The sequence below is a fragment of the Vitis riparia genome, chromosome 3, assembly GCF_004353265.1.
Source record: "Vitis riparia cultivar Riparia Gloire de Montpellier isolate 1030 chromosome 3, EGFV_Vit.rip_1.0, whole genome shotgun sequence".
In the NCBI taxonomy this organism is placed as follows: domain Eukaryota; kingdom Viridiplantae; phylum Streptophyta; class Magnoliopsida; order Vitales; family Vitaceae; genus Vitis; species Vitis riparia.
Window position 1 is genome coordinate 1278829 of NC_048433.1, and position 21642 is coordinate 1300470.

General features: G+C 34.5%; 4 protein-coding genes across 6 annotated transcripts; 3 read left to right on the forward strand and 1 right to left on the reverse strand.

The window, feature by feature from the left end:
• The first annotated feature begins 4540 nt into the window (after window positions 1-4540).
• On the forward strand, window positions 4541-6801 carry LOC117910113 (pentatricopeptide repeat-containing protein At2g21090). Its single transcript, XM_034824176.1, has one exon. It carries the CDS (start codon window positions 4690-4692, stop codon window positions 6526-6528), a length of 1839 nt encoding a protein of 612 aa, XP_034680067.1. The 5' UTR covers window positions 4541-4689; the 3' UTR covers window positions 6529-6801.
• Window positions 6802-9060: 2259 nt separating this feature from the next.
• On the forward strand, window positions 9061-10339 carry LOC117911073 (PI-PLC X-box domain-containing protein DDB_G0293730-like). The gene has a single exon (XM_034825250.1). The coding sequence runs from the start codon at window positions 9151-9153 to the stop codon at window positions 10105-10107; it is 957 nt and encodes a 318-aa protein (XP_034681141.1). The 5' UTR covers window positions 9061-9150; the 3' UTR covers window positions 10108-10339.
• A 537-nt stretch (window positions 10340-10876) lies between these two features.
• On the reverse strand, window positions 10877-15253 carry LOC117911072 (RNA N6-adenosine-methyltransferase mettl16). Of its 3 annotated transcripts, XM_034825249.1 has the most exons (9): window positions 14910-15253; window positions 13753-13958; window positions 13369-13647; window positions 13191-13272; window positions 12791-12998; window positions 12448-12555; window positions 12221-12367; window positions 12055-12124; window positions 10877-11618 (listed from the first exon to the last, which is right to left on the reverse strand). In XM_034825249.1, the coding sequence occupies exons 1-9, from the start codon at window positions 15131-15133 to the stop codon at window positions 11545-11547; spliced, it is 1398 nt and encodes a 465-aa protein (XP_034681140.1). In that variant the 5' UTR covers window positions 15134-15253; the 3' UTR covers window positions 10877-11544. The 3 variants fall into 3 exon arrangements, with proteins under 3 accessions (XP_034681140.1, XP_034681139.1, XP_034681138.1); XM_034825248.1 differs by having other exon boundaries at window positions 12514-12555; window positions 13191-13647; XM_034825247.1 differs by having other exon boundaries at window positions 13191-13647.
• Window positions 15254-17078: 1825 nt separating this feature from the next.
• LOC117911418 (chaperone protein dnaJ 11, chloroplastic-like) lies at window positions 17079-17776 on the forward strand. Its single transcript, XM_034825785.1, has one exon. It carries the CDS (start codon window positions 17079-17081, stop codon window positions 17550-17552), a length of 474 nt encoding a protein of 157 aa, XP_034681676.1. The 3' UTR covers window positions 17553-17776.
• The last annotated feature ends 3866 nt before the right edge of the window (window positions 17777-21642 follow it).

Consider the following 21642-nt stretch of genomic DNA (forward strand, 5'->3'; position numbering starts at 1 on the left):
TAGACTTTAATTTTTATTTTATTTTTTTAATTTTGATCTAATAATTGGCACTTAAATTTCATATAACACTTATAACTTATTATTAAAACATTTAATTTTCAATTTTATCAAGCATCATCTTATTAAATACAATAAAAGTTATTTTGTACTTTTTGATTTTTTTTAATCAACCATTGCAAGTGTAGTCAACAATAAGATGATTAAAGAAGACAAGATTATTGTCAATGCCAATAAATGGTCCCTTTAATTTCACAACAATAAATGTCTAAATTAATATTATTAAAAATTAGAAAATAAAGCATTAATTTCAAATTAAAAGTTTAATTGATTTTCATTCTAAAAAAATAAAATTTATTGAAAAATGGATTTTTTTTCCTTAAAAAATAAGAAAATAAATAAATAAATAAACCAACAACAACAACATTTCTAGAATAGCTTTCCATGTAATAAAATAAGGTTGAGAGCATTCCAATATATATATATATATATATATAAGATGGATTTGAGATGAAGATAAACAAATTAAGGACGAAATTTAAGGGTTTTTTCTAAACCTTGAGGCAGGGTAAGTGGGTTTGAGTATTGGTTTGTACCGCTTCACCTTGTGTCAATTATATATATTAATTAAATTATTTTTTCATTTTCTCTTTCATGACACAAATAAAGAAAATATCTATTTTTAAAAAATAAGTTATAACAATTTATAATACTTATGTATTTATCCCAATCTCACCCGATTTAAATTTTTAATTGGGATGAGAATGAAAATAGACTTTCATAAAGGGAACAAAGTTGGGATGGGTGTGACTCTTCGTAAACCAACCTTTTTTTCATCCATAAACAAAACAAAATATCAAGAATATTAACCATTTTATTACTAAGTGTATAGACTCAAAAAGATTATATCATTCCATATGTCAAAATCCAAGTAATTTTCACATCTCTGCCCATCAAATAAAGTGTAATTTAAGAAGATGGTGAATTTTTTAACAAGACTTAAAATATCAAAGTGAAAACTTTAGAAAGAGTATTTATTAATCATTGTTCTTGTAAGCTAAATGATAGCATATTCTATGAGGATAACCAACACCTAACCTAAGTAATTGAAGACTACCTTGAACCTAATTTTTATGAATAATCAATTGTATGGTTGTTGAGAATATAAAAGATTAAATTAAGACTTTGCAACTTAAAATCCGTATTAGAAAGTTGATTTAAGACCTTAAAAGATGACTTCAAAATTTAGGAGGTTTTAAGGTATCAAAAGCATTGTCATAATACATGTGACCGACCTATAGGTCAAATCTCTTTGTATCATACTAAAAATGGAAAAAATTGTCCCATTTCATCATGTGTTTGACTTTTTGTGCATGTGATTGATCATGTGGTTGATGTCTTATAAAGAATTGGTGTCTAGCGATTAGTTTGACTTCAAAAATTATAAATGTAACGTCTTAGACACATTTAATAAACATCTAACACACATAAATATTTGGCAAGTCATTGCAAGTCTTCTTTAAGATATGTAGTGTGCTTTGAACCTATATTTTTAAAGCACCTATACTTGAGCCTTAACTTGCCCACCTATTCTTTGAGAGAATTTTCTTGTATTGTTCATTTATTGTAATTGTTATAAAGTTGTGAGAAAGGTATGTGGGTAATGTGGGTGACAATCGAAGTTGTAAAATTGAAAGTTAAGCAATTCAAGTGTAAGAAATAATAATGAGACTATGAAAGTCTTGATTGAGAAAACTTTTGAAATAGTGAAATGCTTTAAGACTTCTGGAGCAACTAGAATACATAGATGTATGCAAGTTACTGAATCATGATAAAATCGTTTTCTTTACAAGCATATATTGATTATGTTAAAATTTGCTAAATTTTAAGATATTTGATTAACAAACCTAAGATAATCACCTAAAAGAAATAATGAATTAGATGATGGTTTTTTTTTGAAATTTTTTGTCAAAATGTAATATATTTTAACAAGAATTACAATATAATGCAACGATGAATAATAAGAGTAAGCAAACAGTAAAAAGTGAAGATTCGAGAATGCAAATAACGATTCCAACATGGTTCGACGTAATCTCACCTACATCCCACCTACATCCATAACCTCAAACTTCAATCCAAGCTTAGAAGTGCTTCACTATGTAAAGGATCCTCCAAACCAAAGAATCATTCAATTTTTACACTTTGTTTCTAGGTATTAATGAACATTTACAACTGTGAAACCAAGGTTTGGTTAATCTTGATTTTGATGATAACAAAACAAGGTTTAGAACTAATGATTATATTTCAAGTGTAATTAGGCAAGATGATTTCCAAAGTGGCAATCACAAAAACAAATCAAGTCAATGAGAAATCATGAAGAAGAAGACCACCTCAAAAAGAAGTGTTTTTCAAGACCCAAACTTTATAAGATCTCTTTGTAAGGTTGTTGATGCACTAGGATTTTCATGCATTACATTCTTTACTTATACATCAAAATCATCCAAGAGTTATTTTGTTTTAAATATTTTAAGAATTTGATGATTTCATGTTTTTCAACTAAAACCTTGTGTTAAATGTTTGTCAAACTTGTTTTAAAAGGTTTTAAGTTGAAAAAGTTGGTTGTTGAGCCAAAAAACGGCTCAACCAGTTGAACCGGATGAGGAACCAGTCGACTGCAAGCTCAATCGATCGAGGTCCGAGTCAACCCCCAGCTCAACTGGTCGATGTCCGGGTCGACCCACAGCTCAACTGGTCAAGGCCCGAGTAAACCCCCAGCTCAACCGGTCGAGGGTGCAAAAAACTTTATCTTTCTTACAAAACGATTATTCAACCGGTCAAGGTTGAACCTCAACCGATTGAGGTCCGATCGAAGTTCAATGGTCACCTACCAATCATTAAATGCTAACGGCTAGTCAACCGGTTGACCCTTAGCTCGACATGTCGAACCCTCAAACGGCTAGTTTGGTTTTTCTCTTCTATAAAAAAGCTTCAATCTTCATTATTTTATGAGTTTAACCTTCCCAAACTTTTCTTGATATTATTTGAGCCTTGGAAGAGTGTTTTTGAGTGCACCATTGTTCTAAAACTTGCATATCCTTAGTGCACCTTTCAATCCTAGTTTTCTTATATCATTTGAGATTAAAGTTCTTGTACTAGGATTTTTGTGAGATCATTGATTTGTAAACCTTTGAGATGAAGTTTCTCAAGAATGTGGTATCTCTTGAGAAATGTAAATGGTACTTGGAGCCAAAAGTCCAAGAGGGTGAATTGGAATCATAATCCAATTGTATTGCTTAAAGGCTTGGTTTGGAAGCCTTGAATTAGTGGAACCTCAAGCTTGGGATTGAAGCTAGAGGAGAGTGGATGCAGGCCGGATTGCGCCGAACCACTATAAACTCTTGTGTTTGCATTCTCTCTTCGCTACTCTTTAATTTATATGCAATTATCGTTATATTGGTTATTATATACTTGCATTTAAATTGTCTCTTACTTTCGCATAGTTTAAATCTGCAAAAAGAGACCATCACCCTCTTCACCCCCCTTCTAAGGTGATTACCATAGATTGGATTAGCCTAATTTTTCTAACAACAACCATACAATTATTCTTTTAACACTTAAAATCACTCTCACATATATATATTATAATGAACTTGGAATCAAAAGAACATAAGAACTAGCTTGACACTTATAAGTAAAATAGTAACAATAGTTGATCTCAAAAAGAAATAAATGAGATTTACAAGTTAAAGAGTAATTGCATTCAAAGTTTATTAAAGACTCAAGGTTTGATCAATGTAATGATATGCTAGAGGTAATCTATTTATAAATGAGGTTCAAGGGTATTTTATATGAGATTTTTATACAATATAGCTATTAGGAACATATTGTCTATGAACCAGTCAATAGATCGATCAACGACCTAACTAGTTGTTAAATATTAATTACATTATATGTGGCTATTGAGACTCAACTTGCTCAACCTCTTAATTGATATATCAGCCACTTGCTTAGTTAATAGGTCATTCGCTAGAGACCGCCAAAATTAAATTATTTTAATAATCAATCAAGGTGAACCAATTAATCGATTGATCAATCAATCTCCCAATGACCAATTGATTGTTTAATCATTAATTTTAGCTTTAACTTCAATAGCATTAAGCTACACTGCTTTTTCTTGATTAATTCAAAATGATTTTCTTCTCATGTTAAATCCGAATTTATTTTGTTATCAACAAATTTTAGATTTAACCTTATTAATATCGTTTATTAACTTTTAATTAAAAGTTTTTCTGAATTTTTGAGACAATGTCTTATTAATTGTTTTTTTAGAACCCATTAAGATGATTTTTCTATTTTTTAAAAGTGATTTGCAAATTTTTTCAAACACATTTTTTTTTTCTCCTTTCTTAAGCTCCTTCGCTGTAAATTTTTCCTAAATATTGTTATTGTACAGCGGTTAAGATTTAAATCGCTTATATGCTGTCGTGGCACAATTTTATTGGCTATCAAGTTAGGCTTTACAAGGGAGTACGGTGCACCCAAATTCGGTCACAGCCATTAAACCATAGGCAGGCCCGCGCCGCCATTCATCACCGCCGGCGATGACCGCCGCTGCTGACTCCACCGTCATTGTTCACGTTGCCGACGAACCATCATAGATGAAGACACAAAACCCCATGGTTCGCTTCTGCAATGCCCTCTCTCTCCTCTCCAAATCTCAATTTCTCATCGTTCCGTACAAATCTCAGGAAGCCCAGACGCCGTCCCTGTCTCGTAGAAGCCATCGTCAAGCTCTGCAAGAAAAACAAGCTAAACGAAGCCGTTTCGTCTCTGGAAAACCTCGCACGGCGAGGCCTGCGCCTCGATTCTCGAACACTTGCGTCCCTCTTGCAACACTGCGCGGATTCCAGGGCTCTCAGAGAAGGCAAAAGGGTTCACCTCCATTTGAAGCTTACGGGTCTGAAGAGGCCCGGTACATTTTTATCTAATCATTTAATTAATATGTATGCGAAATGTGGCAAAGAGATTGAAGCTCGTAAAGTGTTTGATAAAATGTCTGCTAGAAATCTGTATTCTTGGAACAATATGCTTTCTGGGTATGCTAAATTGGGAATGATAAAGCCAGCTAGGAAGTTGTTTGACAAAATGCCTGAGAAGGATGTTGTGTCATGGAATACTATGGTAATCGCCCATGCTCAGTGTGGTTATTGGGATGAAGCATTGAGGTTTTACAGTGAGTTTCGGCAGTTGGGTATTCAGTGTAACGGGTTTAGTTTCGCTGGCGTTTTGACTGTTTGTGTAAAGTTGAAGGAAGTGGGGCTTACTAGGCAGGTTCATGGGCAGATTCTGGTAGCTGGGTTTTTGTCTAATGTTGTGCTTTCAAGCTCAGTTCTCGATGCTTATGTGAAATGCGGGTTGATGGGTGATGCGAGGAAGTTGTTTGATGAGATGTCTGCTAGAGACGTTCTTGCATGGACTACCATGGTTTCAGGATATGCCAAATGGGGTGATATGAAATCAGCTAATGAATTATTTGTTGAGATGCCTGAGAAGAGTCCGGTCTCATGGACTGCTTTGATTTCTGGGTATGCCAGAAATGGTATGGGGCACAAGGCCCTTGAATTGTTCACAAAGATGATGCTGTTTCATGTTAGACCTGATCAATTCACGTTCAGTAGTTGCCTTTGTGCTTGTGCTAGTATAGCTTCACTTAAGCATGGTAAACAAATTCATGCCTATTTGTTACGAATTAATTTCCAACCTAATACCATAGTTGTTAGCGCACTCATCGACATGTACTCAAAATGTGGAAGCTTGGGAATTGGAAGGAAGGTTTTTGATCTTATGGGTAATAAGCTAGATGTTGTATTGTGGAACACAATTATATCTGCTTTGGCACAGCATGGTTGTGGAGAAGAGGCAATACAGATGCTTGATGACATGGTAAGATCAGGAGCAAAGCCAGATAAAATTACCTTTGTCGTCATTCTTAATGCATGCAGTCATTCAGGCCTTGTGCAGCAAGGGCTTAATTTCTTTGAGTCCATGTCTTGTGATTATGGCATTGTTCCCAGCCAGGAACATTATGCATGCTTAATTGATCTGTTGGGTCGAGCTGGATGTTTTGAGGAGGTAATGGACCAGCTTGAGAAGATGCCTTATAAGCCTGATGATCGTGTTTGGAATGCCTTACTAGGTGTTTGTAGGATTCATGGAAATATAGAGTTGGGAAGAAAAGCAGCTGAACGCCTTATTGAGTTGGAACCTCAATCCTCTGCAGCCTATGTATTACTTTCAAGTATATATGCTGTACTTGGGAGGTGGGAGTCAGTACAGAAGGTTAGAAAGCTTATGAATGAGAGACAGGTCAAGAAAGAGCGAGCCATTAGTTGGCTTGAAATTGAAAATAAGGTGCATAGTTTTAGTGTATCAGATAGTTCACACCCTCTGAAAGAACAAATATACTCAGTTTTGGAACAGTTAGCTGGCCAGATGGAAGAAGATGCTTCATTATTTATCGCTCAAAGGTAAAGATTTGTCATTTTTTCTCCTTGCCAGGTTATATCAAGGGAAGCCTGAAAGAATAATGTCTCTATTCAATTTCAGCAGCTTGTAACATTTTTCTTTCCCTTTTTTATCATCGTGTATATTCTGTAGAACCAGATCTTCACGATGAAAATGGAGGATGTTTTTAAGCCACATATTTGATAGATGACTATGGAGGATATTTTTCTTCCTCAAGTCATTGTTGTTCCGCTCTGTTTCTCCAATAAAACTGTTAAATTGGTTCATCATTTTTTCAAATTATGGGGCATTTATTTGTAGTACAAGAATTTACAGCGTCTTCTAACAGGGTGATGCATATAACATGTAAAGCTACAGCTTTGGCAGGCTCAACACAATCTAACCCAAGCCTAACTTAACCAATGACCAAGATGGAGCTGAAGTTTCTAGACAGAGTTGGGCTCGGATTGAAAAATTCTAACAGAACTTGAGTCCGGCTGGCCTTGTATTGAGGCCTCGAACAACCTAACACAAACCATTCTCATGCACAGTTAATAGTATTATCTGTATGTATAATTTGTCGATATGAGGTTATGAACAACTCCAACCAGGATTGAGGTTGGGTTTGGCTATGATAAACTTGTCCATAGCCATTACTTTGATATGTTATTGATAATATGAATGAGAAGCATGATTATTTGTCTCTATTTTCCCTATGTGGGGCTGCTGCCTGTCTGAACTTCTCATGATTTTTACCATTCTTTTTCTTTGTATAATGATTTCTACTCATATGACTTCACAATTCTCTGAGCTGTCATGCCTTGATCTTTCCCTTGTTGCTGCAAATTACAGTTTCAACAAAACGGTGGAATGTCATTGCTTCAATCTCTGTAATGATTTTTATAGGGTGCAAATTCCTACATGTAATACATTTTAGTGTATGCTTAGCCTTTTATCTATTCTTAATGTGAATTGCCAAGAAAAAAAGGGGGAAAAATTGCTTTAAGGTGGACCAGGAAAAATTGGGATTCAAGCTCTTTGTTCGGTTTCACACTTGTCATGTTTTCTGATTGGGAATGTGACCTAATTACAGCAGCCTGTACTGTTCATGTGGCCTTCCAGCTCATTTACTCATATTATATCATGGGTTCTTATCTTCTTTAGGTTGGTTCCTCTTTTCAACCACAGAGCAGGACATTGTTATTATCCATAATGCATGCTGTAGAATTGGAGTTTGTAATCATTTGAAGGTTTGATCCATAATATTATATTCATCTTTCTTTTCTCTCATGTCTTCATTTTTTCTTTTTTAAAATTTTCATGAAATGTTTATCTTAATTTCACTCCATTTTTTAATATTTACAAATAATTTTAGCACTTAATTTTAATTTTTTTATACAAATTTTGACTTTCACAATTTCTAAATTAATACATTTTTTTGGTTAATTTTCTTATTGGCTCATCTTAAATTTAATAATTTTTTAATATTTTATTTTGTAAACAATTATGAACCCCACCAGAATATCTTACTTGTTAACTTAATCAAATACTTCGGTGGTATTTGTTTTTTGGATAAGTTGACTTTTAGCTGAATGACTTTTTCTATTCAACTAAAAGTAACCTATTGACATCGTTCATACACAACTAATCGTGTATATTTTTGTTCAAAAAAATTTAGATTCAACCGTATTCTTCCAAACATACTCACTGTTAAGAGAAATATTATGGTGTTTGATTTTTCAAACGTGATCAAATCGAGAATTTTGAGAACAAAGGCTCTTTAGCACCCCAGCACATGTGCTATCAAAGTCACCAAATTCTATGTGTCCTACCAACTAAAAGTTGAGAGGTTTTTGCCGCAATGACAAACAAAAAAATTTCACACAAGGTTAAATTTTACCCATCCACGGCAAAGGAAAATCTTCCCAAGACTTTAATTAGCCTCACCCACATTTTATCAAGTATGGCCTGAAGGCCAATAATAATGGAAATTTCCTTAAATTATGGGCATGATTAGGAGATTGGACCCACCTTGGTGGTTGAGCCACCATTAAAAGGTCATTATGATGCCTAGGCCACATCCAGAGGGTGACACCAGGTAATAGCAGGTGGCAGCTTCTTCTTGGGTCCATGGAGGTTTGAAAAGCCTCTTTTAAGCCTGGTGGCCTTGGCATACCTCTCTGTACAAATATCTGGGAAGGAAAAGAAAAAAAAAACAGAGAAACCAAAAAAACAAAAACCCAACTACCCAGACAGCTTTGGACAGCCACACAAGTGGACCTGCCAAAGAGAACAATCGATTATAACTCTCCACCAATAATTCTACCCAGGCGGCCCACCAGATAGAAGACAAACAAGGAAATCCAATCTAAAAACTAATTAATTGAAGATAATTGAGAAGAAAATAAAGAGAAGGGGTAACAATTTTTCAACAGTTTTCCAACAATCCAAAAAAGTCTAACCTCCATTACAATGCCATATATTAAAAGCAATATATGTTCTCTGCAAAGCCCACTCCAGAAACAAGAACAAGAAGAAAAAAGAGGAAGAATTGAGAATACTTCTTCTCCTTCTCAATTCTTCTTCCCCTTCTTCTCAATTCTTCTTCCCCTTCTTCTCAATTCTTCCTCTTCTTCTCTGATTCCAACAATGGGTTCTCAGGCTTCTAAGCAGTTGGCACGACGGAAGGCACTCTCCACTCAGAAGAAAACTCTCTGTGAGCTCAATCAAACCTGTGGTGATGTGTTCCCTGGTTCAGACTACCATCCCCCTGATCGGAAGAATTGGATGTCTGGCCTTGGCCCTGAGAAAGTTCACATTAACAAGATTGTATGGCCAGGGACCCATGATTCTGCAACCAACAAGATTGGAATCCCACTCGTCAGCCGGCCCTTTGCTCAATGCCAATCCTTGTCCATCTATCATCAGCTTGTGAGAGGCACCAGAGTTCTTGACATCCGGGTCCAGGAGGATCGCCGGGTCTGCCATGGAATCCTTGTGACATATAGTATTGATAGTGTCATCAAAGACATCAAGAAGTTCTTGGCTGAGACCCAGTCAGAGATTATTATCCTGGAGATCCGCACTGAGTTTGGACACCAAGACCCACCTGAATTCGAGAAGTACTTGGAGGATCAGCTTGGCGAGTTTCTAATCCACCAGGATGATCATGTGTTCGGAAAGACAATTGCAGAACTGTTGCCAAAGAGAATTATCTGTGTATGGAAGCCAAGTAAGTCACCTCAACCGAAGGCAGGAGGGCCATTATGGAATGCAGGGCACCTGAAAGATAACTGGATCGACACAGATTTACCATCCACAAAATTTGATAGCAACATAAAGCATTTGAGCGAGCAAGCGCCTGTTACATCCAGGAAATTCTTTTACAGGGTCGAAAATACAGTTACTCCACAGGCAGATAACCCAGTCTTGTGTGTCAAACCTGTGACAAGGCGGATCCATGGATATGCTAGGCTTTTCATAGCTAAATGTGTCTCTCAAGGTTGTGCTGATCGGCTGCAGATCTTCTCAACAGATTTTATTGATGAGGATTTCGTTGATGCATGTGTTGGGTTGACATATGCAAGAATAGAAGGGAAGGCCTGAAGATATTGCAGTGCTGTGTTTGTCTTCTTCTTGTTCATTTTCTAGAATCTCCCCTGTAGAAAGCAGTTTCCTTCCTTTCTGTTTTCAGCAGTTGTTCTGTGAATTTGTTTGCTGTTGCACAAATTTGTTCGCTTGCAAGATAGGATGTATAGAGATTCATCATATGTATTAAAGGGTGAGAGCACGTTTGTTTTGAATAAATCTTGTGTTAATCTCTGCGTTCTTTTCTCAATTTCAACGCTTTTCATGGGTTCCATTACTGTTACAAATTTCACTGCTCAGTGGAGATTGGAAGAGCAGTAAACAATATCAATTGTCTGCATGTTACAAATTAAAAAAAAAAATAGAAGAGATCAGTACATGAGAGAAGCAGCAGATGATATATTTTGGGAATAAATGTATACAGTACCGGATGGAAGAGCAAGAGAAGGCTCCTATTCTCCAAACTTCAAGGGCAATGCCCAACAGCAGGCATGAAATCTGAGGCAATCAAAATACCTGTGAATTCCAAACTTATTGATATAAATGAGATTAGTTCTGCTAAATGATCCATAAAATTTTGTTAGTCCACAGGGCTATGAATCAAGTATGCTGCCAGCTAGGAGAAGGCACCATGCTTTCTATCTATATTATCATATTAACTAAGGCATATGTTCTTTGAGGCCTAAGTTTCAGAGTTCATTCCAAAATCAAGCTGAAAAGAGGAGCAGAAAGAAAGGGAAACAGATTACCTTTTGTCCAAAAAATTTTTAAAAAAAAATCAGCAAGATATCGCCAATAGAGTTTTCACATTCCAACTTAGTAAAACTGAATTCAATCAAGTCCATTTCATGATAGCCACATGTTATTAATGGACCATAACACCTGTGAATACATGAAACACAGATGATATGCAACCCCACCATGTGATTGCAAAGTTTTGAGAAAACACAGTTCCTGTATCCTCAGGCACATATAGGACTCAAAATTGGACCCACTATATAATAAAGCTTGTATTGGCAACCCTCCACGCCTTGTTGGGGCCATGATGCATCACATTTTCATTGGCTGGTACATTTCATCCCTATCTTAAAGCTTGTACTGCCCCAAATCGACAATCTAAATTGACTAAGGCCCTATCGGAGACCATGATAGACCAAGCCACAATTCCAAAATAGGAAACTGAAATGTGGTCTGAGAAAATCCGATTTTAGAATCCACCCAATGAGCTGGAACATCTGCTGATCTTTTGTAGAGGCGAGCTTGGAATGGCATAACAAAGCTAGGCTGGCAATAATATCCCATATTGATGGTGCAATCTTCCTTAGCAGCTGTTGCTCTTGACTGATGAAATATGGATAGAAGAGTCACCCTCCTAGCATAAACTATCAAGGGAAAGAGAAATTGAGCAAGCTCGCAAGCTTCAGACTTGTGTTCCCAGATAAGAGTACGACAAATCTAAGAAGCCTTTTCTCTACAAAACTTATTTTTTAGTACTTCCTCTAGTTGTTGGAATATTGACCAAAAAACTCCTGCATCAAAAATAGTCCACAACTTAATAAAATTGCTCTGAGGAATAGTACGAATAGATGCAAATACAAGATTTTAATAATGTTGGTTCTGGCAGTAAATACAGGATCTTTGCCATATTTACGAATATAGCATTTTAAATAGGTATTATAACATAACAAATTTCTCAATGTTCTAGGGATTCTTGTTGATAATGATTTTCATTAAACCCCAACCAAACAAGATATAGTCATTGAGAATATAGAATTAGGTTTAAAGGCATATTTCTAGAGTTAACATTCGGAGTTGAAAACTAAGAAGAAAACACACACACTAACACTATAGAGCTGTCTGTTACAATAGCTTTTTATCGAACCAGTTATCAAAAATTCTTTATTTGTCTAGAATGGTAAAGAATATACAGTTTAAGTAGGAAATGGTAAATAGGCAGATCAGAACCTGAGCCTGGGCTTTCTCTATCTTTTAATGATCCTCTCACCAAAAGTGTCCCAGGAATTTGCTGAAAAACCTAAAGAACAAAAAGGGGAACAGATGATACAATAAATGTAAGTTTTAGGTTTCTAACAATAGAAGGCATTGTATTCAAACCAACAAGGAGGTATACCGAAATGCGGAAGCATAGTTCTTCAAACAAAGGGGGCAAACTTGAACCATCGCAAATCTCTTGCATATACTGGTAATTGTTGAGTTCATTGTAACCTTGCACTTCAGTCTTCAGGATTGCATTACAGTGATCATTTGATATAGCAACCTGTTAAAATGAGATTGTACTCCATTAAGCACACAACAATATGACAAAACTGTAATCTATTGACAGTGAAAATATCTTACATCAACTGTAAACGAGGAAGCATTGGATTTACAGGATGCACCGATAGTGCAGAAAAAGGACTCAACTGATTGTAGCACATTTATGGCACTAAATTGGCGTTGAAGACCCTTCAGAAGCAGAGGTTAGAGTGAGAAATTTCATATTGGTAGGACCAAGCATAACAAATGAAGGGTGTGAAGATATAAAATGATGCAATAGAAGCCTGTGGTGGACTGGTGATTTATCTTACCAATAGTCCCAACATAAAACATCCACCTAGATGCAGATCTTGAAATCGTAAAAAATGAGATGTTAAAAAAATGTGACCTGATTGGTGAATCTAAGAGAAAATGATATTCAAACCTCAAGCATGAAAGCCTGATTGTTCTTCTTGGCTACATGAGGCAATATCATCTTCCTGGCAGAAGGCACAAAAGACCAAGCAATCCCCCAACGACATGTTTGGCCTTGGACAAATTCAGTTGTCTTAACTATGGTCACTCCAACATTCCGAAGCTTTGATACAAGGATCTTCAGGTTTGATTTCTTCCCAACCATCGAAGTGTACCACCTACAACCAATTTGTAATACATAAGGGCAAATTTCATGGAATCGAACATTGAAATGTGAGATATAGTGAAAACATGGTGTAGAAAGGATAGGAAAGATTGCGTCAACATTACACTAAAACATGTGCAGGAAGGATAAGATAGAAAAGATTACTTCAACATTACACAGAAACATGTGTGGAAAAGGATCATACCGAAAAGATTGCTTCAAAATCACACTATCGTCAATGATACGGGTTATAAAAGCCTGCTCTCCTCCAGGGCAAACCATCTCCTCTGGGGTCCCACCACATGAAGTTTTTGGGTTAAGTCCTGCTTCCTCCATGGTCTCAAAAAATGGAGGATTACACATACAGAAGTCAAGATTCTCACCATCCTTCAGGACACCAAGGAGCACAGGAGGCCCATGATAACTTTTATTTGAACCCAAATCTGCATCAAGTGAACATGAGGGCAAAGGCTGTGTGTCCCCCGCATTAATTCCACTTAAATCTTTTTCACCTTCAACAACGAATGACTCACCAATATGCAACCCCTCCCCAGAAGGGGTGCTGCCATCACTTTCAACCTTTCTAATTTCAATTAATTCTGAAATATGCGGATTACTTTTAACATTCTTCTCTGCCCACTCCAGCGCTACATCTGTCACATCTGCAACCAAGATTGCAACATTGAATACCTAATTTTTATGCAAGAAATGAACAAATTGGTAAGACCTGTGGATATGAGAACTAAGACCGAAACTAAAAGTGCTACCTGTCCCAACAAAGCTCCATCCCAAAAGAGATGCACCAAGAAGTGGGTAAATGCAATTGGCTCCAGTTCCAATGTCAAAACCCCTCACATTATTTCCATCACTGCTTGTCTTAGGAATAATGTCAGAAGACAGAAGATCTTCAATCCAATGGATATAGTTTGATCTGTTTGGAACTGTAGGGCAAAGCTGCCCATCAGGAATCCACCTGCACAACTCATATTTTCACTAAATCAACCACAAACACATATCCCATTAACACATAAGCGTGAACTTTGGAAATTTCTATGACAAAAAGCTTGGCGAATAATAAAGACCTAATCTTCATATCACAAAACTGAAAAATCATGCCCTCCTCTTAATGAGATTACACATCTTTTCAAAGCCAAATATTCTAAATTTCAAACTGAAATTGTCAACCCTATGATATTTTCAATATAAACGTTTAAAAAAATTAAATAAAATGAAAGAACATTTAATGTAAGGGAAGCCCATCAGAAGACAAGACACACTAAATAAGGCATGCCCTCTCAAGAATTTTAGATACTTTACCTTATCAAGTAAACACTAGTGGTAATGCGTTCTTCACTCTGTTTGTTTCATTGGACAAGACTTTCAGGGAATATTTCACCCATCAAAAAGACTAATACCAAGTGCATATAAATGCCTTACTTCAGTATTGAACTGAGGAGACATTAAATTTCCCATTATCATTAAATTGGAAAAACCATCAAGATAACTGAAACCTCAAAAAAGTCCTTGTTTTTTTTTTCAGGAAACCACCATTATCGATTGAAACAAACAACTAAGAGATCGATTTGAAAGTTTCCTGCAAAAGTTTTCTAATGATGGAACACACACTCTAAACAATTAGCCATTTGATAATTTATGGTACTATATGTGAAAATTAGGAAAAACAAATTATAACCCTAAAATCAGATCTTTCAGCATTGAGTAAGTGAACCTAGTACTAACATAAAACCCCAACATCCAAAACTTTTCATTTCCCTTCCTCAGTTTTCTCAGAAACCAAACAGGTTAAGAATTATAACTTTACGAAAATTTATGATTGAAAAACAAGATTTAAAAAACCCTAGAAATGAGGAAAACAAATCAAAACCCTACTACCCTAAAACCTTAACAAGCTGAGGGAAATTACCAATTTAGGCCATGGTCGTGGAGGAGAAGCACTCGGGTCAGCTCTCGGGTGGCGTTAAAATCGGTCCAATCGATTGTGGGTCGACCGGCGCGGTTCAAGAAAACGAAGGGCTTGAAGGATGGGTAGAGGGAAGCCAAGAGGGCGAAATCGGGCGGGTTTACGGAGTACTTGTTTCGGGGATGTATCGACGGCCGCTCCACTCTCCTCCTCTTCTTGCCACCCATCTCTGATTCGAACCGTAACAAACCGAAAATCGGAAATTCCGGACGATACTCAGCGGGAAATTTTCAATTTTCCGGCCGGTTCGCACCCAATTTTTGAAATTTTCAGGTTCTTCTGGAGAAGTAACGTATGAAAAACCAGAGGTTACTGAAAATTATCGCATAGAAATTATATTAAAGCCCAAGCCCAAGAGTAGCCCTGGGCCCAAATTCTTCGAGCTTGGTTCTACTTCTGCCTTTGGGTTTGAATTGGGCCGAGTTTTTTGGCTTTTGGGCTCAAAATAGCTTCCCAAATTAAGTTGGATTTTTCCCCATAAAACTTGTTCTATTTGAAAAGTACTCTGGCCTAATTATCTGTGTTTGGCAATGTTTTTCATTCTTTAAAAATGATTTTAAAAAACAGTTTTTAATTATTTTCAAAAACAAAATTATATTTCAAAACTCAAAATATGGAAAACAATTTTCTTCAAACTACTCTCCATCTTTTCAATTATTTGTCAGGACATTGTACAAAATTTGAAAACATCTCAATTTTATTCACAAAATTAATTCATTAGAAGAAAACTATTTTCTATTAAAAAAAAAAAGTCAAACATGCTCTCTAATTTAAAAAACATTATTTTTAAAGAATTTGTTATATCGAGAATTATAAGATTAGACTTTGATCATCTCATTTGAAATGTCAATTATGATATTCCAAGCTTTTTATGGCATAAAACATTACACTTGGCTGCCCTATTCTAAAATGTCATGTTTTTAGTCTGAATTCCTTGTCAAAAAAACAAGAAATTCTTGTAAAAAAAAAAGTATTATTTCAATGTTTTATCCACATAAGAAATCAAGAAAAAAGTGCACCCATATTTGAAATAAAATCTGTTTTTGTATCCCTCCATTTGCAGATAAGACTGACAGGTTTTTACAATAGTTGATGTGGATCCTAGTCATATCAGATAAATATTCTATAAAAGAAAAAAAAAATTCCCATTTACACAATGAGATCTCTATTGATTTGGTATGTCCCACCATGGTCTTAACTTCTATAACTAAAAGTCCCAAAAGTTAAAAATAAAAATAAAAATAAAAATAAATAAATAATTAAAACAGGCATTAAAAAAAATTTATGCAGGTGTCACCACTAAAGGATCATGTTTTTAACTCCAATTTGTTTTTCCCACATTAAATTGGTTTCCTTTTCTCTTTCTCAATCATATCATGTTGTTCTATTTATCCTATATATTTATTATTTTTTGAGTACTTTTGTTATTAAAATTAAATCAATTTTATTACACTTTCATACGGAAGAGATGACGTAAGAAAATATCAAGAGTTGTCAACCTCATCCCAATCCCACCACCAAAAAGATAAAAATTAAATGAATATCGAAAATCTTTCTTACTTATTTTAAGCCGTTGAAATAAATATAATTTATACATAAATAAATATTATACATTTTATAATTCTTTTTTAAAATATACTTTTTTTTGTTTATATAGATTAATAAAATAAAATAAATTTTATATTTAGAGGAAATTTGTATATAACATTGGGTTAATTACAAAATTCAAAATATTGAATGTATCTAATTTTGAATGTTTTCTTGAGGAGAATCATTGGTATTGTCACCACCATCAATGTCATTTTCTGCTTTACACATAGCTGCTTTCTTTTGTCTTCTTATCCAACCTTTTCGAATGACACAGCTGCAGTAGATATGTCAATGGTGACCAGTGAATTAACTTCATAGAAATCCATGGAACCATGGATGATCATTCAGAGAGATTCTCAAAGTTGGGGAGGTGGGTCCATGGCCAGAAGTGTAAGAGCCTATCCACATGAAGTCATGAGTTGTGTGGTGACTCAGCAGAGTACAGCATCCAATGGATAAGCATTTGGAATCCCTTGCTAGTTTCATTATCCCCTGGTTTTTTCTCTCTCCCTATATATAGCCATGGCCTCAAGCACCCACCTTCACTTCCCCATTCTCTGTGATTTCATCCACCCATTGCCCATTTCTTGGTTCTTCATAAGATTTTGTCCACCTCTACATTCAGCTCCGGTAGCTGAACTGATCATACTACTGATAATTTTTGTGGGGCGATTCATGGCTTCGTCTTCATCGCTTTATGAGGTTCTTGGGATTCCGGTGAGCGCCTCCGGGAACGAGATAAAGGCGGCGTACCGGAGGCTGGCGAGAGTGTGCCATCCGGATGTTGTAGCGATGAACCAGAAGGAGACTTCAGCTAACGAGTTTATGAAGATACATGCAGCCTACTCCACCTTGTCGGACCCTGATAAGCGAGCAAATTATGACCAGGATCTTTTCAGGCGGCGCCGGCCGGTGATGGCCACCGCCATGAGAACCGGCGGTTCCTCTTTTTCGGGCTTTTCTCGCCGGACTTGGGAGACCGACCAGTGCTGGTAGCAGCACACGGCTATTTTTTGTCTTAAATCATTTGTTTGGTTTATCACCATGTTCATAGTAGAAGTGATGGAGCAGATAAAAGAAGGGAATTCAAAATTTTGAAAACCTTTTTGTCATAAGGTTGAATTTTCTTGGTTCAGGGTAAAATTTTATTATTACCCTTTCTAAAAATGTTATTTTTCATGTTCACGTATCTATGTGCATGCATGTCTAATTGTGTCTTATTGCTTTTATAATATGCTTTGTAAATTAATTAAATACCCGAAATTTAACTAGCACTTGATTAATCAGAGTGGTTATAATACCCGATAAATTTTATAAAAATTTTAAATACATTTGACAGTGATTTTTATAAATATTCGTAGTCTTTTTGATATTTGAAAAATAAAAATTTTTAAATATTAAAAAAATTAGAAACATTTTTCAAAATCACTCCTAATATCTCATTCTATGATTTCCATTTCCTTTGTTCTTTAATCTATTGTCCACAAAAAATAAAGAGTGGTTACAATGACTAGCAATCACACTATCACAGCTTGTGGATAGGGCTGGTCACGTGGCAATGTTTGAAAACCTTAAAGAGGGTATTACTTTAATGGGATGAAATGGCTTTTTATAAATCAAACAAAACAACTAACGGTCTCACTCTCGGGCTAGAGAAACCACCAATAACTAATAGTCTCCCTACTTTGTGTGAACCTCAAACACAACAAAGAACCAAAAAAATCTTCTCAAAATTTTGTCCTTTAGCCACCAACTACTAGTCTCCCTCCTATTGTACGACAAGTGTTGTAATATGTGACTCATATTGAATGAAAAACATATGAAGAAAAATGAACAAATACCTGAGCGGAGTGGAACGAAAGGTTAATATAAATACCCTTTCATGTAACCCTAATTTGAGTATAGTGAAAGTCTTCTTCTTTGTTCTCGTGTACGTAAACAATCTACTAAACCACGTTAAATTTGTGTGTTTTTATTTTCGTTTTTCTTTAATTTTTCATCAGGAATCGTTGCACAAAAATCAACAAGAAGGAATACATCGATCCTTTTGAACTATTGCTCAATGGTAAAGTAACAATTTTATTGACATACATCTAACCATCTTTTAACTTTATGGTGGTGATTAATTAAAGGGTCGAATTCAAGTTTTTAGTAATAATTTTATTGACATAAATATGGTGATCTTTATATGGTTTTAGGTCGTGACAGAGATTCGTGTTTCAATCATGTTCATGGTCATATGGGTTGTTTCGTCTTTGTTAGTTAAAAACTCACAACACATCAATCCATCAACCTAAAACCTTGCTTTTAAGTAAATTCAAAAAGACGGTATAAAGATAAAGGGTCCAAATTCAGTGGTTTGGAGTTTTAGGTGGAGGTTAGCATATGGGTTTGTCTTCACCAAAAGTGAACCCAATACTCAAAATTTTCAAATTAAGATGATTACCCAAAGGGAAAGCACTTGGTTTTAACAAAATTAAGCACTTTGGGATGCTTGTTATCCAATTTTCATTGATTTATTGCAACAAAACATGTGGGAGACTCATGATTTGGGTCATTTCAATGGTCCTTACGTATGTGATTTGTACGCCAATTGAGCTTCACTCCACCTAGAGGTGGTTTGTATGCCTGTTTTTTTATCATCACACAGAATGATTGGTTTCTGTTTGGCAAAATCAAGCCCATTGTTCAGATACCAAAACCCAACCCAAGCCCGACATGAAAATTTGGGTTTTGGCCCATCTTAATGAAAGCTTCAACTCAAGTTCAAAACAAGCCCAGCCCACTTTCCACATCATAAACATTACAATCTCGAAGTATGGGCTAAGTGGAGGATCCTCATCCAACTAAGGCCTTCTGTGTCTCTGTGTGCCTATCAAAGACTTTCTCTTGGCTTTTTCACTTTGTCATCTTTAAGAGCAAACCAAACTAGAAAAATGAGTACTCCCTTTCTAGTGAACCAAACAAAAAATAAGGTTCCACCATTGAAAGTCTATTAAAAGAACAGTGTGGCTTCTTATGAGTTTGTGTTATGTTTGGTTTGTTAGAAAAGTTTATACTATGTTTGGTTGTTAGGAAGTATTAAAAAAAGAAAAAAAATGTTAAAAAGGAATATTTTCTTATATTTAGATACCATTAAAAAAAATGAGGAAAAAAATACTAAAAAAATGAAGAGTGAAATCATAAAAGATTTTCCTCTCTTGGGAAAATTTTGAGCAAAAATCATTCTTCAATAATCCAAATAAAAAAATTATAATTTTTTCTTTTACATTTTTTTTTCTTTCTATTTTCTTTTACTAATTTTTTTTGAGCCTAAATGATAACAGGGAATATTTTAATTGGGTTTTCACATTAGCTTATGGAGTTGATAAATAATAATGATGATACAAAAAGGTGATACAAGTAACAATTTTCTTGATTTAGTGATACGTGAGGGAAATTTGACTTAGATATGTTGCATTTGATTCTAATATTGTTCTTTGGAAAAAAGACTATTGGTAAAAATAAATAAATAAAAGATAAAATTTCTACATGTATGGATGCCATATTTTTTTTTTAATAAAACTTGTAAATAAATAATTGAATAATTTTATATTTTGTAAACTTATGAACTATAAAATTTCATATAAAATATATTTTTTTTAAATGATATCATATTTTTATAGAAACTTTTAAATAATAAATGAATGGTTTTTTATTTTATAAATTTATAAAATTATACATTTTCACATTAAAGAATTTTAAATTTTTTATGCATTTTAAAAATAAATTCTAAATTTTATGAATAATTTTATTATTTTTTTATATATTTGTAAAATTACAAATTTTTACATAAAAGAATTTTTAACATAAATTCTAAATTTTTATCAAGAAAAGTTGCTTTAACTCATATTAAAAGAGTTTTTTTTTCTTTTTCTTTTTTTAGGCTATATTATAAGATATGCGTATCATAAAATATCATCTCCGATATAGTATAATATCTTTGTATATTACATTTTGTGAAAATGATATCTTAAGGCATTATATTCAATGGATTATTTTATACCATGCTAATATTTAATTTATAGAAGGAACAAAAAATGAAATAGAAATATATTGCATTTCAATATTTCATATTTTTAAAATAAAATAATATTGTATTCTAATGCTTATTATTAAAAAATATAAAATCTATCTAATATTTATTATTATTTAGAAGTCAGTCTATTTTTATTATTTATTTTTAAATAATATTCTTGATTAAACGATTTAAAATTTGCAAAAAAAAAAAAAAAATCCCCTTATGTTGTTAAATATATAAATTTATTTTGTATATGTTAAATGTTCAATTTGATAATTATTTTGGATTGCTTAATATACATACTTTTAAATTTTTTATTCCTTTTTAAATTAAAAATTATTTTTTAATCAAAATTCATTTTGCAAATGGAGTAATATAAATAATTTGAAAAATTGATGGAAATAAATTTATGACGGATATGATATGTATACACTAGATCTCTTAAGATTATTATACTCCCCAAATATGAAAAAAGAGGTTAGATAAATTATTTCATTATTTATTATATTATATATTTAGTTGAATATGAAATATAATAACTGATGAGATAATTTATCCTCTCCTATTATATATAAAATCAAGCAATTCATCCTCCAACCAACACATGGTGACCCACCCTTGCCATGGCCCATTAGCATGTTTTATCCAAGGCGATAAGTTTACTTGAGAGCTCTACCACGAGCTGCCCTCCACCCATGCATGAGGCACGATGGCGGGTGGGGCCCTCAGGGCCTCCCAAATTGGGGGTGGAGTGGCGGTAGATTGCCCACGTCATTGCAATCCGAACACTTCAATGGATCATTCAATTGGTAGGAGCGACAAACGGTGTGTACAAAGGGCATACCTTCAATGTTAATATGGCATTCATGGCCCAATCTACAAGAAGTTTGAAGGTCATAACTCACAAGGCTTTTTCTAATCCAATACAAGCAGGGCTGCAATTTGGGCCTGAACTGGAGACTTGAAGTCCAGATCAACAGACCCAGTGAGGTTTGCCCAAGTGGGCTCACTCTTAGCCCACTGAAT